The sequence below is a fragment of the Triticum dicoccoides genome, chromosome 5A, assembly GCF_002162155.2.
Source record: "Triticum dicoccoides isolate Atlit2015 ecotype Zavitan chromosome 5A, WEW_v2.0, whole genome shotgun sequence".
Lineage (NCBI taxonomy): Eukaryota > Viridiplantae > Streptophyta > Magnoliopsida > Poales > Poaceae > Triticum > Triticum dicoccoides.
The window spans coordinates 570,173,620-570,189,311 of NC_041388.1; the positions used below are offsets into that span (position 1 = coordinate 570,173,620).

At 45.8% G+C, this 15,692-nt stretch overlaps 1 protein-coding gene across 1 annotated transcript; it reads right to left on the bottom strand.

The window, feature by feature from the left end:
* Nucleotides 1-2,321: 2,321 nt before the first annotated feature.
* On the bottom strand, nt 2,322-5,380 carry LOC119302915 (alkane hydroxylase MAH1-like). The gene is made up of 3 exons (XM_037579970.1): nt 5,063-5,380; nt 4,286-4,302; nt 2,322-3,928 (listed from the first exon to the last, which is right to left on the bottom strand). The coding sequence occupies exons 1-3, from the start codon at nt 5,378-5,380 to the stop codon at nt 2,467-2,469; spliced, it is 1,797 nt and encodes a 598-aa protein (XP_037435867.1). The 3' UTR covers nt 2,322-2,466.
* Nucleotides 5,381-15,692: the final 10,312 nt, after the last annotated feature.

Consider the following 15,692-nt stretch of genomic DNA (forward strand, 5'->3'; position numbering starts at 1 on the left):
ATTCTTATATATTTTTCTTCCGGTCTTTCTTGTACCTTAGAGCCCATAGGATTTTCTTACAGAGGACTAAAACATAATCATGTTCCTCCATCCATCTCATTTCCAGCCACAATTTTCTTTTGATTCTCTGCTCCATTTTCTCAACCTCTTTTCGTGCTCCCTTCTGGCTATGCATGTTTATACATTTAAGCAACATGTGCATGTTGATACATCAACATGATGAATGTTCTGTTATTAGATATCTCGTCACTATATATTCAATGTTATCAAATGTAAAGTATATTGTGAAATTTATTTTATATATTATTCCACATTCACGTGCCTATTCATTTCTATACATGACTATTTAATAATTTTGCTATTTAGAGAACTCACATGGAGTAAAATCAATTTATCAGTTTTTATGCAATTGTTAGTTAATTTTTTGTATTTTATAGATTATTAAAAAGTAGTTGTTTATGGTGTTCATACGAATTATAAATAAATACAGACTTTTAATACATTTTGAGAATTTTTTCCACTGCGTAGGAGAACGTCAAATTTCAATATTTTGAAATAAATATAGTTGTATTCTTAGGTTTAACCTATAATATTTTTAATAAATTTATTCTGAAATTTCTCTACTTATGTTTCATGTAGGAGATGTACAAAAAATGCTAATGATATGTATTTATCGGTATATATTTAACATATTTATTTAATCAAACAATAGATAAAAAATCCCTCACTTGCTTGTCAAGTACAGGGGTTTCCGCTGAATTCCCATGGAAATAGTTAACTGGCTGTGTTATATGGTTTGCCTCAAGTCCTGAGATATCGGATGAGGTGGTTGCTTACGTAAAAATCTGACGTGTTTGTTTGGGATTCTGATTTTGAAAGGTCTAGAATCTGGGAATCTGTAGCTGAAGCCCAATCGAAGGCCACCATAATGTATATATGCATGCATTCACATATGGCAAGTTTAACAAATCCACATGCTGTTCGTAAAAAAAAGGAAAACAAATTTATATGCGTGATGCGCCTAGTTGCAAGCAAATTGTCTTATGTGATTTGCTTATCTACTTGAAGCACGTCCACGTGCGTCCGCGTCTGAGTCTTCTTGCTCATGTCTGTATGATCAGCTATGTTTTGCCCCTTTGACTGGACGTCGGACATGTTTTAATTTAACATGCTTGGTAATTTTTTCATACGTGATGGATTGGGACTATGAGTTCCCTTGTATGTACGTGTTTAGATGGTATGTGTCAGCTTATAGATTTATTTGCACGTGTCTTCCAAACTTTAAACCCGAGTTGTTTTCTTTTATGTGCTTACTGTGAGCCATTACTTTTCTCCTATTTTAATAATTTAATAGATTTTCATAATTTAGCTATTTATGAATTTTGTGAAGTACATATATCTCAGCTCATCTTTGTCCTAGTCAAATGCTAATTTCAATATTATTTTTAAATTTAGCTATTTATGAAATTTGAGATGTAAATATCAAATATTTATTTACTTTGAATGATGAAACATGTGTATACTTTTTTATTCGAGAAGTAATACGAATTAATTTTATCCAGTGGTTATGATATTGCTAAGAAGCAAATGAGCCAGCCAAATGAATTATTAACCAATGACAACAAAGTGATGTCATTGTTTGTAGTTTGTAGGAAGCTTATATACTACGAACTTGATTGCACCACTTTTGCCTTCACTACGTACACGTGCAAACCTGGTTGACTCCAGTTACATTATTGTACGTGACATGTGAAACAAAACTCTGATTCGTCAGTTTTGTTTGGAAAGTTTTTTCCTTTTCTGTTTGCACCATTGCACCTTTACGGTACGGTATTCTGCACTGAAGTGGTGATCTAAAAAACTCTATTCTACACCGAAGTTGTATGGCTGGCCAGTCAAAACCGGCACGGCATCACTTTTTTTCAAGTAGTACAAAATAATGACTTGCTGATGTCAATAGATGTCCGGTTGGACTTGTACTTAGGCATAATTCCAACTCATATGCTGCGTTGCTAAGCTTTCCTTTTTTTTCTACAGCAAGTTGCCTTAATCTAGTCCGTTCATATTTCTTAACTTTTTGAGCGGTGAATCTCTACCGTTACTTTTCTATCGTTTTAAGTATATAATAGATAGATAGATAGATAGAAGATTGGAATCACCGATGTCTTGCCGCGAGCCTAACAATATATAGGAACTGGAGTCGGTAGTGTGCTGCTAAGAGCAAAGTGTTTCCATGCAGAATACGTTTTGTGTGTATCAAATCAAGCATACGGTTCTTTCTGTTAGCTAAGATAGTGCGAGTTGAGACAAGCGTCTCAGCCCCGAGGGATATAGTGCATATATACGTAAATATACAGATAGTATACATACAGCAAGACATATATAAAGTACAATATTGAAGCCCTGAACCTCGAAAGAGTCATGCAGAATATGTAGGTACTTTTATTATAGATAAACAGACTAGTGTTATGCTTGTCGCTTCTTCAGCTTCACAATGAGCCCATTTTCCATTTGCAGTATACAGGACGACTTGGGCCGGATGCTCTGCCCTTCTAATACCTCCACATCGAAGTTCCACAACACTGTGGCGATGATGATCTTCATTTGCATAACCGCAATGTCCTTGCCAGGGCATATCCTCGGGCCTGAGTTGAAGGACAAGAACTTGTGAGACGGTACGTACCTCAGCGTGTTGCCGTCCTTTGAGAGCCATCTGTGTGGGTTATAGTCCAGACAATTCTCACCCCACACGTCCCTCATTCTTCCCATGGAATAGATGGAAACAAAGACTGTGTCACCTGCATGCACCTTGTGGCCACTCGGCATGATATCCTTAGTGGCCACCGTCTTGCGCTCCAAAGGCGCCGGTGGGTAGAGCCTGAGAGTCTCATACAAGGTGGCTCGTAGATAGACCAGAGACTTGATCTCCTCTGGCTCAAAGATCACCATGGCACCCGCACCCGTGGGTGCTTTTTGTAATGCAATTGGTAACAATTCATTACGGATAGTTGCCACGATGTCAGGGTTCTGAGCGAGGTTGTAGAAGATCCATGTCAGGGTCGTGCGAACCGTGTCCCGCAGAGCGAGCATGAGGCCAATGAGCCCCGCACAGAGAAAGTCGTAGTCGGCGAAGTCTGGGTCGTTGATGTAGGAAGACAGAATATCCACACCCTCTTGTTCCTCATCATTACTAACATGTACTTTGTCGATGTTCCTCCGTTCGATCATCTTTGCGATGAACACTCGTAGTACTGTGTGCGCTGCACCAAGCTTTCTCTCAGGGCCAATATTTAGCCACCTCATCACCTTCCAGCAAGAGGCTGGCATCATGTGCCGAAAAAAGCCTACTTCCATGACCGTATCCATGGCAACTGGGATGTCCATGGGCGGCATGTCTGTGGAAAGAAGGCCAGGGTCCACGCTAAATAGAGCCGTAGTGGCCAAGTCAAACATAAACCTTGACATTAGTTCCTGCATGTCAAATAGAGCGTTGGTGCTTGCCATGTGGCAAAACAACGGGAGAAGGTTGTTCACCACCTTGTCGCGGCAGCAAGCCTCCATACTGGCAACCAACCGCGGGCTGCTGAGTACAGTATGGATCTTCACTCGTGGACGAAGAGCTCGTGCGCCGTCGACGTTGAAGAGGCTGTCACCCATGATGTCGAAAATGGCAGCGAACTCCGCGCCCTTGGGGAAGTTGGTGTAGTTTGTCGTGAAGATGTGGCGGATGTTTGCAGGGTCGCAGGTAACGAAGAACCTCATTCCGGTCCCAGGTGGGCCATGCGCCCTGAAGTTGTGGCCGTTACCGGCGAGAACCAAGGTGAAATAGTCAAGCAAGTTGTGGACGTTGACCAGCAAGGAAGGGAACATGTGTATTATTGGCCAGTTTATGGGGAGAGCTGCTGGGTTCTTTGATCTACTACGAGACCTAAAGTACAAGTACATGGGAACGAGTAGCACGAGTGTGGAGATGAGCAACTCCAGACGGAATGGAATCAACATTGTTTATCACTACTGTGGGAGGATACACACTACTACATGTCAATGGTTTCATTTATAGACATGACCCCTCAATTTAAGCTCGTTGGTCGTGTGCACATCTTTTTGCATCATGTACTGCATATGGACCAGGGAGGGGCGTTTTGGCTCCCGGGAGCATATGCTCCTGGATGAACAGTAAATTAAAAAAAAAGAAAAAATATAAAATAATTGAATTTGGTGGTGGATTTTCGATATGGACCAAGCAATCATTAACCTACTAGAAAGATACTGTATGTTTTAGTACCTCCTATATGAAGAGTTCTACAGTCGACCAATGTTCAAATCATCCTTAATTAGCAGTTGATCAGTAGCCAACCACTCTTTTCCGTTTTTCTTCGAGGATCTTTTTTACTTATTTAGTAATGGGTATCTATCGTGACGGTTAGCTGTAGCATATAGTCTTTGCTAACAATCAAAACGTGCCAGCTAACAAAGCTAATTCTTCCACACAAAAATGTGTCTGCTCCTAGCTAGGGAACCGGCAGTTGCATTTAGACAAGGATGTTCGATCATGATGTATATAAATATAGATGGGTTCCTTCTTCCATGCTACCGGATCACAGTAGCTGTGAAGGAAGATGATTTTGTCAGAACTGTTGCCACTTATTAGCCATTTTGTATCCATATTTATTTCCACCGATTATCTTATCGCGACATATATTTATATCCATCATGATCGTGTACCGGTAGCAGGCGAAGAAGGATGCCTAGTACTTTATATCCATTGTCGCCATCCTTGCTTGTGAATGTTTTTTTGAATTAAAACGAAATTTTATTCATTAGCAATAACCAATACATCGTTTGTAAGAAACGTTACAATTTCACTAATAGGCTCCTTAAACCAATCCGAAGTCGAAAAAAATCTAGCTAATCTAGCAAATTGATGTGCTACTTTATTAGCCTCTCTATTACAATGTTCGAATTTAATCATAATAAAATCACAAGCATAGTGATAGCAGTCATCGAAGATTGCCGCCGCCGCTCCCGTCGACTGTCCTCCGTCCTGCATGGTCTCAATCACCTCCAGATTGTCAGAGTTGATGATTAGGCGATTACATCCCGCCCTTTGTGCTAAATTTAGGCCAAATTTGACAGCTAAGGCCTCCGCCATGATAACATCCGCGCAGTAGTCTGTCTTTCCATTCCCTCCTGCAATAAATCTACCCTTGTCGTCTCTCAATACTGCCCCCATCGTACCCTTCAGCAAGTCAAGGTCAAAAGAGGCGTCAACATTGAGTTTCACAAATCCCCTAGGAGGACATTTCCAACCCCCCTTTTTCATGGACGCCTTTGAAGATGATGCATTTACAAAATTATATGTAAGAGCTATGATCCCCATTGAGATCTGAGTCACATTTTGAGTTAATTCCTGGTGCACTAATTTCCGTCTTTCCCACCATATATACCAAACTGAGATAGCTATCATTTCTCTATCATTTTCATGCCCCATAATGCGCAAGGCTTGATCTGGAAGGAGTAATAGGTATTCCAATGTTGCCTCTCCAGCACGATCAATCTCACGAGCTCTCTCAATAATCATATCCAACCCTAACCTTTTCCAAACCTCCTTCGCTTTTCTACATAGGAAAAGCAAGTCCTTCGTATCTCTACACCCTGAGAGCAGGTAGGGCAAGAGGGCAAGACCTTCATGTGTCTATTAGTGAGTGTTGTCCGACATGGGAGAGTGCCATGTAGTGTCCGCCATAAATTTTTTTGACATCAGCCGGATAAGATAACTTCCATATCTGACACCATATAGGGTAGGTGTGCTCCGTCCCATCCCATTGGAAAATTTTAGTTTGCTCCCATACTGATAGTTCCACTCCACAGAGTAAGCAGACCGCAGCGAAAACATACCATTTTTCGTAGGGTTAATTATCCTTTTGCCCTCAGTGGTGTCCATGTGCTCAGTTTTGCCCTCAGATGCGAATTGTGCTCAGTTTTGCCCCTAGTCCGTGCGCACCGACTCGTTCCGTGAACTCTGCCGTCTCCGTCAGGTCAACCTTCTGACTCGGCCCTTACAGGTGGGACCAGGCGACAGAAACGGCCAATTTTATTCAGACCGTTGCACGCGTGGCTTGTGGGACCCAACAGAGAGCCGTTGAGCAGGGAGCAGTTGGCCGGTGTGCTATATAAGCGGGCGACAGCGGCGGTGACCACGGCGACAGAGAGCACGGTAGTGACCACGGCGAGAGAGAGAGCATGGCGGCGGGAAGCTAGCTGTGGAGGGCGCGGCGCTGGGAAGCTAGCAGTGGAGGGCGCGGCGGCGTTGAGATCCCTTCGGCTCCGAGCTCCATGTCTTCCTCAAGCTCCCGCGCCACCTCGCAGATGCAGAGCCGGGCGCGTGTGGACATGCCTGTCTTCGTCTGTCCGCGGTGCCGGGCGGGCATTGATCAGAGGGTTTCTCAGACACCGAGGAACCAGAATCGTCTGTTCTACGTGCGCAGCGAGAATGGGGTAAGAATCGGGGCAATTGCACCATTTTCGTGGTCGGGATATTTGAGCAATGGGTTGATCTATTTGGTGTTCATGCAGGTGACATGCTTCTTTCTTTGGGTCGATGCTCTGGCCAAGACTCTGATGAATGAACTGCAAGAAGAGCATGAAGAATGGTTGCGCATGCTGCCACGAACGGCAGTGGCGCACCACGAGCTCCGGAAGAAGGGATGGAGGGCGAAGCACGCACTGATAGAGAGCTAGCTGTTGAGCTTAAGATGTTGAAGAAGAAGGTTAGGAAGCTTGAAGATCAAGCACTACCAATACCCATTTGCAAATACTTTTGGGCATTTGTAGGTATGGTAATCGCACTGGTTGTAATGTTGAAAATGTATGGAAAGGCATGAATTATGGAGGAATTTGTAATCTTGAAATTGTTTGAGAAATCCACCTAGTTTAAATGTTGGTTAAAGTTGTTTAAAGGTTGTTTAAATGTTGAAACAAAAAGAGAAGAAGTGATCAACATTTAAATATGTTGGAAAAAAGAGAAGAAATTAGGAATTCAGAAACTTTTGATCAATGAAATGCAGCTCTCTCCTCTGCCTTTCTGTCCAAAAAAAGGTTGCTCTTGGGCCAAATTCAGAGCGTAGAGCCAAGTGCAGGCTAGACTAATGGGCCAACAACATCCAATTAGGCCCATTCGGGGGTTCTCTTGCGTATTTTTTTGTTTTCTATTCTGATTTAATTTAGGCAGTAAATCATAATGCTAGAACTTTTTGTGGAAGCTAATTGAATTATTCCGGAGCCAAACAGTTAAGGTTAGAATTTTTTTGGAGCTGTTAATTAATCCAATTCAAATACACCGTGATTTAAATCAAAGACCAAAATGTCATGGAAAATGTGCCTCAGCTCTGGTAGAGGTTTACGCCAGGTGCCAAAATAAATGAACAATTTTTAAGGGCATTACATTGAGAAAAACATAATTTGTCTAAAAAATGAAGGGTGGAAAATGCACAAAAAATTGGTGCGGCTGGGGACTTGAACCCAGGACCGCGTGGGTTTGTGGTGTTTAGGGCTGCGTTGGTAACCGCTAGGACAGATGGCAAGACTTTGACATGGATAGGGAAGGAAGGTATACATAGTGAGATTTTGATTTTTTTTAAAAAAATAGTGAGACCGTGAATGTTTGGACACGCGTGAGAGTGTTTTTCCATTGTTTTGCACTTAAATTTTGGAGGGTTGGAAGGTTGAAAATGTATGTTGCACTACCACATGATTTTGGTCAGAGTGGCACTTGGTCTAGGGATAGAGTGGCACTTGGTTTAGGATTTAAAGTGAATAAATTTGCATGTTAGTTCATGACTTTTTGTTTGAATGAAACAGAGGGCTTCTCAACCCCTCCGATTTTCATTAATGAAAACCACAAGTTCTCAAAGTTCATGACTTGTTTAGGGAAGAAATGATATGTTTGGGCACGGACATTTTTTAACACACATAATAAAGGGAATAAACCCTAATAACTTAGATAAGATGGAACACACCGTACCATTGCAATAACTTAGATAAGTTCACAGTTCACAGACACATGACGAAACATGACACGACACGACACGACATAGAAAAGCAACAAAATAAAAAACGAAACATGACGAGCTTGACTCCGAGCTTGAACATCTTCATCTTGACCTTCTTCTTCCATCCTTGGCCGCGCGCGCCCCTTGAACACCGTCTTCATCTTCACACCTCCTCCTCCTCGTCGTAGGGAAGGGAGTGCATCTGGCCTGGAGCGGGGAAGATGCGTTCGTAGTTGGTGTAGATGTTGTAGACGGTGAAGAAGATGGCCTCGCAGCCGCACCAAAAGACTTGGCCGAGGAGCTTGCGCGCGTAAAACGGGTTGGTGAAGGTGACCGTGAGCAGTAGGAGGATGCCACCGCGGTCACGAACCTCGTTGAGGGTGAACATCCTCGGCGAGCCCCGTGGGAGGTGGGCATAGCCGGCTCTGAGGAAGGCGCGGGTGAGTTCGACGGAACCCCTCCACCTCGAAATAGCCCACACACGGAGCTCCCTCTCCACGAGCACGCCCGGTGGGTAGCGCAGCTCCGGCACGACAGGCGGACGGTTGAAGGTCGGCCCGTTGAACTGCATCTTCACTTGGTCTCGCTTGGGGAGGGCTCGGTCGCTTGGGTGTTTGAAGTTGGAGAGGATCGGATCTGCCTTGTGGGTGGGAGAGGAAGAGAGGCACCCCATTTATAGGCATGTGCATGGGAGAGGAAGAGAGAAAGGATGAGAATGGTGCGTGTGTGAATCCGGACGCGTGTGTGTATCCGTTACGTTTTGCACACTTAAATTTTTGCACAAAACGATGCATGGGACACGTGCGTGCATCTGAATCACTGCATAGTTCTTTGACCGGGCGGTGCATGTGAATCGCTGCCCTAAACCACTGCACTGAACCACCTAGCTCGCCTCGCTAGCCTAGCTCACCTAGCTCGCCTCGCTAGCCTAGCTCACCTACCGCGCCTCGCTCGCCTCGCTCGCATGCATGCACGTCGCCGCCTCCCGTGCATGCAAACCCACGTCGCCGCCTCCATGCATGCAAGGCCTGGAAAGGCTGAGATGGGCTATTTACTGCGGTCTCAGGCCCAGAGCACGAGACGGCCCAACGGTCCAGCCAGCGCGCCCGGTATTTGTTAAAAAAACAATGGGTCTCCCAGCCAATCAGATTGCATCTCGCGGATCGCCCCCCTCCTCCCCGCAGATTCCTTCTAGAAGGGTTAGATCGACGGCCCTTGATCGCCGCTAGGGTTAGATGAACGGTCCTTGTTCAGCGCTAGGGTTAGCGGGGTTTGGGAGGGGTTTGGAGCAGTCAAAGCTATGTTTGACCAGATTTCAAATGAGCATAATAAATTAAATAAAAATCAGAAAAATAAAGAACCTGCGCACATAGTCTTCTTATGTCATATACTAACGATTTAAGTTGATAAAAAAGCTTTACATACATTTAAATGATAAGTTCATGTGTATTGTATGATATCTCGAGTATCTCAAACTCTCTTATATGAAGTGAAGAGAAGTGTTTTGGGGAAATGAACATGAAAATTTCAAAAAACTAACCACAGCTTCATTTTGGAGTGACTAAGAAGGATCCAGGCTTAGTTTTCCATTTTGATGTTTTACACTTGTTTAAATCTTGGTCAAAGTTAAGTTTGACCAGAATTCAAATGAGCAAAACAAATTTAAAAAAAATCAAAAAATGGAAAAACCAGCGCACATAGTTTGTACATATAGAATATATGTGTAGGAAAGTTATTTGGCTAATTTAGACAAGGTTGAATTTTTTTTTTTGCTTAGAAATGAGGCCGTTTACCCTACCTTTGGACCCCTCTTTTTAGCACATTTTTCATGAAAATTTCAAAAAGCTCACCACAACTTCATTTTGGATTGACTAAGAAGTATCCATGCTTAGTTTTTCATTTTGATGTTTTAGACTTGTTTAAATCTTGGTCAAAGTTAGGTTTGACCAGAATTTAAATGAGCAAAACAAAATTCAAAAAAATCAAAAAAGGAAAACCATGTGCTCATTCAAACATCATGTCAAACATACTTCTAACATAGGTCCAACATCATCCAACAGAAATACAACATGTCAAGTGATAAATGTTTCATAATACAACATCATCCCTTATTCATAATGTTTCATAATTATTCATAGATAGTGTTGGGGCTTCTGTCTGTTCCTTGAGCTTCTTGCCATCACTTTGCTCCTCGTGCACCTTGTGCTCATTGTTTCTTCTCTCCTTCTCTTGGTTGTCGGTACGTTGCGCGTCTTCTTCAAATCTACCATAGAGCTGTGCAAAACATAAACGGTAATGAGATCATGTCAAGTGATAGATGTACAGTAGTATTTGACCCTTGCAAGATTTACATACCTAGTAGAACTCACAACAACAGAAGGTTGGTCACCATTTGGAGCCTCACTTGGATCATCATTTGGAGCCTCACTTGGATCACCATGATCACCATTTAAAGCCTCACTTGGATCACCATTTGGAGCCTCACTTGAATCATTATTTGGAGGATATTTTGGATCATCGTCAAAATCATGCGGTTGTTGACCATCATCATTTGGAACCTTGTCAAAATCCTCATATGATGCAACCAACCGTTGACCATCATTTTCATCATCTGTTGAGGCAACCGGCTGCTGACCAACATTTTCATCGAAGCCTTCATCGAAACTCTCTCCGAACACTAGATCTACTGTGTTATCACAATACTTAGCAAAATGACCAGACCCACCACACCTTGTGCACTTACGCTTCCTCGCTCCAAGTCCAGCTCCTTCGCTGCGAGGTCTGATTCGACTCTTCCTTGGTCTACCTGTTGCTCTCTTCAGAATTGGAGCGCAAAGCTTGAATCCAGGGTCCACCATGTCCCATTGTTGTTTTCCCTCCATAGCAGGCAATGCATAAGCATATGTGGCTTTGAACCTTGCAACAGAGTAGTAATCATGCACATACTGCTGTATGTTCCCTGCTGGACCTGGGAGAGAAGTGATGAAAAACAAGGCATGAATGCATGGCAACCCAGTTATCTGCCATTGCCTACAACTGCAAGTTCTAGCTTCTAAATCCACTGGATATCTCCATTCCCTCTTCTCTTTATCCAAATATGATATCTCTGCTGTGGTACCCGAGCAAAGAGTCATGTTCATTTCCAAGCCTGTTGTCTTCTGCTTCAGTTCATTCATCACGGCAGGGATGATAATGTGGCCCATGAATTTTGCCTCGGCTATTCCTGCACGATAATGAAATTTTTGCATGTATTCTATCCTTATCCTGTCAAGCAAATCCACCACATAATGACCCTTTAGTTTCCGGATCGTTGAGTTGAAAGACTCTGCTAGATTATTGTGCACATAGTCAACTTTGCTCACTTCACTGAATTGGCTTCTGGCCCATAACTTGGAGTGGTGTGTTTCCAAGTATTCTTTCACTTTGGGATTCATGTATAACTGCCTCAAGTGGTAGTTGTGCTTCTTCACACTACATGTCAAAGATGCTGGCCATAAATTGTCGGTATACACTTTTCCTTTGAATTTCTTCATGAAATTTGCAGCAAGGTGACGCATGCATTCCCTATGCTCTACTCCAGGGAACACATTATCCACGACCACTTCTAAACCTTTGCAGGCATATGTATGAATCAACCCATTGGGATGTGCAATAGCCCATGGAGATTATGCAAAAACCAAGTCCAGCTCTCCTCAGACTCTGTCTCCAGCACACCATAGGCAACTGAAAATACAAAACTATGTGCATCAACTGCACAAGTTGCTACTAACTGTCCTTTAAACCTCCCTGTGAGAAAAGTGGCATCAATAGCCAAATAAGGCCTGCAGCCTGCCAAAAAACACCGGCGACAAGCCTCAAAGCAGACAAAAACCCTCCTAAAGCATTCCTTGGTCTTTGTCACTCCCCTGAATGTGTACTCCACGGTGTGGTGATCAATATCTACAATACTACCTGGGCTTGTCCTCTCCACTTCACCTTTGAATGAATACAACAATTGAAAACTTTCCTGCCAGTTACCATAAATAGAATCCATAGCATGTTGTTTACCATTGAACAACCTCATGTATGGTAAATCTATCTTGAACTTATCTTTGATGTTCTTCTGCAATTCCTTTGGACCCACTTGCTGGTTTTCTTTCACCCACTTCTTTACTTCTTCTGCCACCCATCTTGACTTGGCTCTACTGATTGTATCCTTCCTAAGGGTTGATTCCTGGCATGTGTGCTTAAAAGGGTTCACTTTGACCTGAACATTAGTGCTATTCCGTATTTTAGATGCAAGCAGCCTCCATGGACAACCTTCAGTCGGACAGTGCACTCTGTAACGTACTTGATCACTCTTGTCAACTATGAAAGTACGTTCTACCTTGATGCAGTATGTCACAAGTGCATTTCTACACTCATTCATGGATGCAAAAACTGTACCTTCTTCCATATGAGGGTTCAAAGGGTCCCATTCAACAGCTACAAGGTCTTCGTCCTCACCCATCGCGTCATCATCCACACGGACTGCATTGTGTGCCTCATCTTGATTTTCAGTCCGAGGTGCCCGTCGTAAATTCCGAATAACATCAGAATATAGCTTCTCTTCATCAACCCCAGAATTGTAGCCATCAGTCTCCACTTCAAGGGGGACCCTACTGCTGTTGCCCACACTTGTCGAGCCACCACGTCGCCGTGCACCAACTGAACTGTTCTGGCTAGAGATGCCATTACGACGACTTGGTTCTCCCCGAGATGTTGCACCCGCCATCCTAGGTCCAAATGCCTGCTCAAGCACATCAACTTGCAGCCTCACATGAAAATTATCTTTCTCTTTATGCCTAACAAACATGGTAGCTAGCTCTTCATCATTACTAACTGTCACCCAATTCTTTTCCCTATCATAGTATTTGTATACCACTTCATCAAGCAAACCCCAAGGATATTGGCTACAAATTACCTCCCCAAATTGTCTGAAACTCCAATTACTAGCCATTGGCAACCGATAATCAAAACCTACTTGGTATTTCTTCTTATCCTTTGCATCGAACATGTACCGGTCCCTTCTAATGTGCACCATGAAAGCAAACCGCAACTCCATCCTAACCGGCGAAAAACAGAGACGCAATCAGCACACTAATTGGGCAAACCTACTCGAATCGAGTGTTCAAATGCACAACTAAGCTCAATCTAAACAAGAGGCGAGACTTACCCCTCGGGAACCCAGTCGTGGACGCGGCGGATCTCCGGCCCGATGCCTACCTCGCCAAATACTCCGGGGTCGCCGCTGCTCACCATTTCGCCCTAGGGTTCTTCCTCCTAGTTTAAATAGCTCCAGCAACCCCCCACCTTTGAGCGCTCCGGCCGGGCGCACGGAAGGAGGCCGCGCCGCGGATCGAGCAGGTGGCGGGCGCCCCACCCATGGTGTCGCAGGAAGGTGGTGGGCGTCACAGGTAGCCGTGGAGCATAGGCACAGGGAGGTAGCGGTAGAGCAGGCCGTGCAGCTGGTGGCGGGGCAGGTGCTGGCCGCGGCGCAGGTGGCGGCGGCGGCGGCGCAGGACAGCCGACCGGGCGGATGGGTTGCCAATGATTTGGGGATTAAGTTGCACGGGCCTACATGTCAACTCCGGACCCACGTCCATGCGTTCCCACGTGTAAGCTCCAGACCCACAACCACTAACGCCAGCGGACGGAATGGACTCAAATATGGCTGTTTGGCCTCGTCATAGTTGCTGTGCTCGGACTAGGGGCAAAACTGAGGACAATTCACATCTGAGGGCAAAATTGAGCACATGGACACCACTGAGGGCAAAAGGATAATTAACCCTTTTTTGTATAACTCCAGGCAATAAAATCCGTCATATTATGTTGCGAAATTGGGAATGTTGATCCAGTCTGCGATGATCATCTAGGTAGGACTTAAGGGTGCTTATATGGAAGCGAATCCACTGGGGTGGGCATAATAAACTTGAAACCGAATATCGAACCAAATACCAAACTGAAATAAGTGAATTCTAATTTTATTCAGTGCCTTATTAACAGAACCAAATGCTACTACATATCCGTGTTCATTTCTAGGAACATTGTAATTATATTTAAGATAAGGATATTCGATCAGGGTTTGCTTCTTCCTTGCTACCGGATGAAGTAGCAGGGGATGGAAAAGTTTTTCTCAAAGTTATTAGCACTTATCCGTAGTCATGATCCATACTTATTTCGACCGTACTCCATATTATTATTTATCATGAAATATATTGATGTCTGTCACGATCGTAGGCTGGTTAGAACCAAAAGTGAATGGGAAAAAAATGGGGAAATAAATATCCTGAGTTTATTTCATTGTATATTTGTAGAGAGGGAGGTCTCTCGACTCCGCCCTCCCGCTCGTCCGCGCCGCCACCCCGCGGCGGCCGGGCGGGCCTCTTCTTCCCCGGCGCCCGTCGACTCATCCCTTCTCCGCCCTCCTCGCCGCCACCTGCGCGGGCCGCCGGGCGAAGCCTGGTTGGCCTGGGTGGCGGCGGGGGCTCTCTCCTCCCCGTCTGCCTCCGGCAGTGCGGGGTGTTGCGGATCTAGCGTGGCACGTCGCTGTGTGCAGGGCGCGGCGGCGGGGCTGTGGGTCGCGACGCTGGTGGCATGGGCGGTCGTCGGTGCCGCGGCGGCTGTGCGGTGAAGGCGGAGTTTTGTCCTTCGGGTGGTTCGTGCAGGGCGATCCCAGTCTGATCCGGCCGGAACTGGCGCTGGCGGCCCGTCCGGCGGCGAGGGCTTTGGCCAGCAGGGGCATGGAGGTGTGGTGGTGGTTGGTGCGCATCCAGGCGGGCGGTGGGCGGCTGGCTTGCTTGCTCGCGACCGTGTGACGGTGCGGGTCGTGGGCTGCTTGGGCCGCGGGCGGTCGCCCTGCATTGGTAGGTGGTGGCGGCAGCGCAGTGGTGGTTTGCCATGATCGTCTCCTCCTCGAGGTGCTGGCTCATGGCGGTGGTCCGGGTCATTCACGGCGGCGGCTGGGCTTATCCGGCGTCGGCCCGTCGGTGTGCGGCCTGTGTGGACCTTCGACCCTTCTCTTCGTCGATGGTTGGCCCTCCCCCAGTGACAGTCCATCACTCGTCTCGCACCCGGTAGTAGGACCGATCTTGTCTCGCACCCTGCAGCAGGACTGACCTTGTCTCGCGCCCAACAGCAGGACCAAGCCCGTCTCGCGCCCGGCAGCAGAACCATGCTCATCTCGCGCCCGGCAGCAGGACTAAGCTCGTCTCGTGCCCGGTGCCGAGGACGGGGTGATGGAGGCCAGCCTTGGTCAGCCTATTGGGTCTCGGCACTGGGGGCAACCCGTGGGTGCGAAAGGCGGGTCCTTTCCACTCGTGTCTTTGGTCGGGGTAGCGGCTGATCTCGGGTGAGGAGGTGCCAAGGTCTTGGATGTCGGGGTGGCGGCCCTGACGGTGGCTCCACGGGGCTCTTGGGCAAAGCCCGTGGCTTGATGCTGCCCAGTTGCCATGGCCGTGTGGGCGGCGTGGTAACCGGGGTGTGGCGTTCGGCAGCGGTGAATGATGGTCGGGGTGAAAACCCGCTCTTTCTTCGGATGGACCGGCGGCGGCGGACACGTTCCCTTCTTGAAGGCGTCGTCGCGGCTCTCATTGCCCTTCGTGTTGCTCTGGGGGAAACTCT

Bases quoted from the DNA above. Each gene is read 5' to 3' on its own strand.
- LOC119302915 (XM_037579970.1), bottom strand. From the start codon at position 5,380: ATGGGGATCATAGCTCTTACATATAATTTTGTAAATGCATCATCTTCA.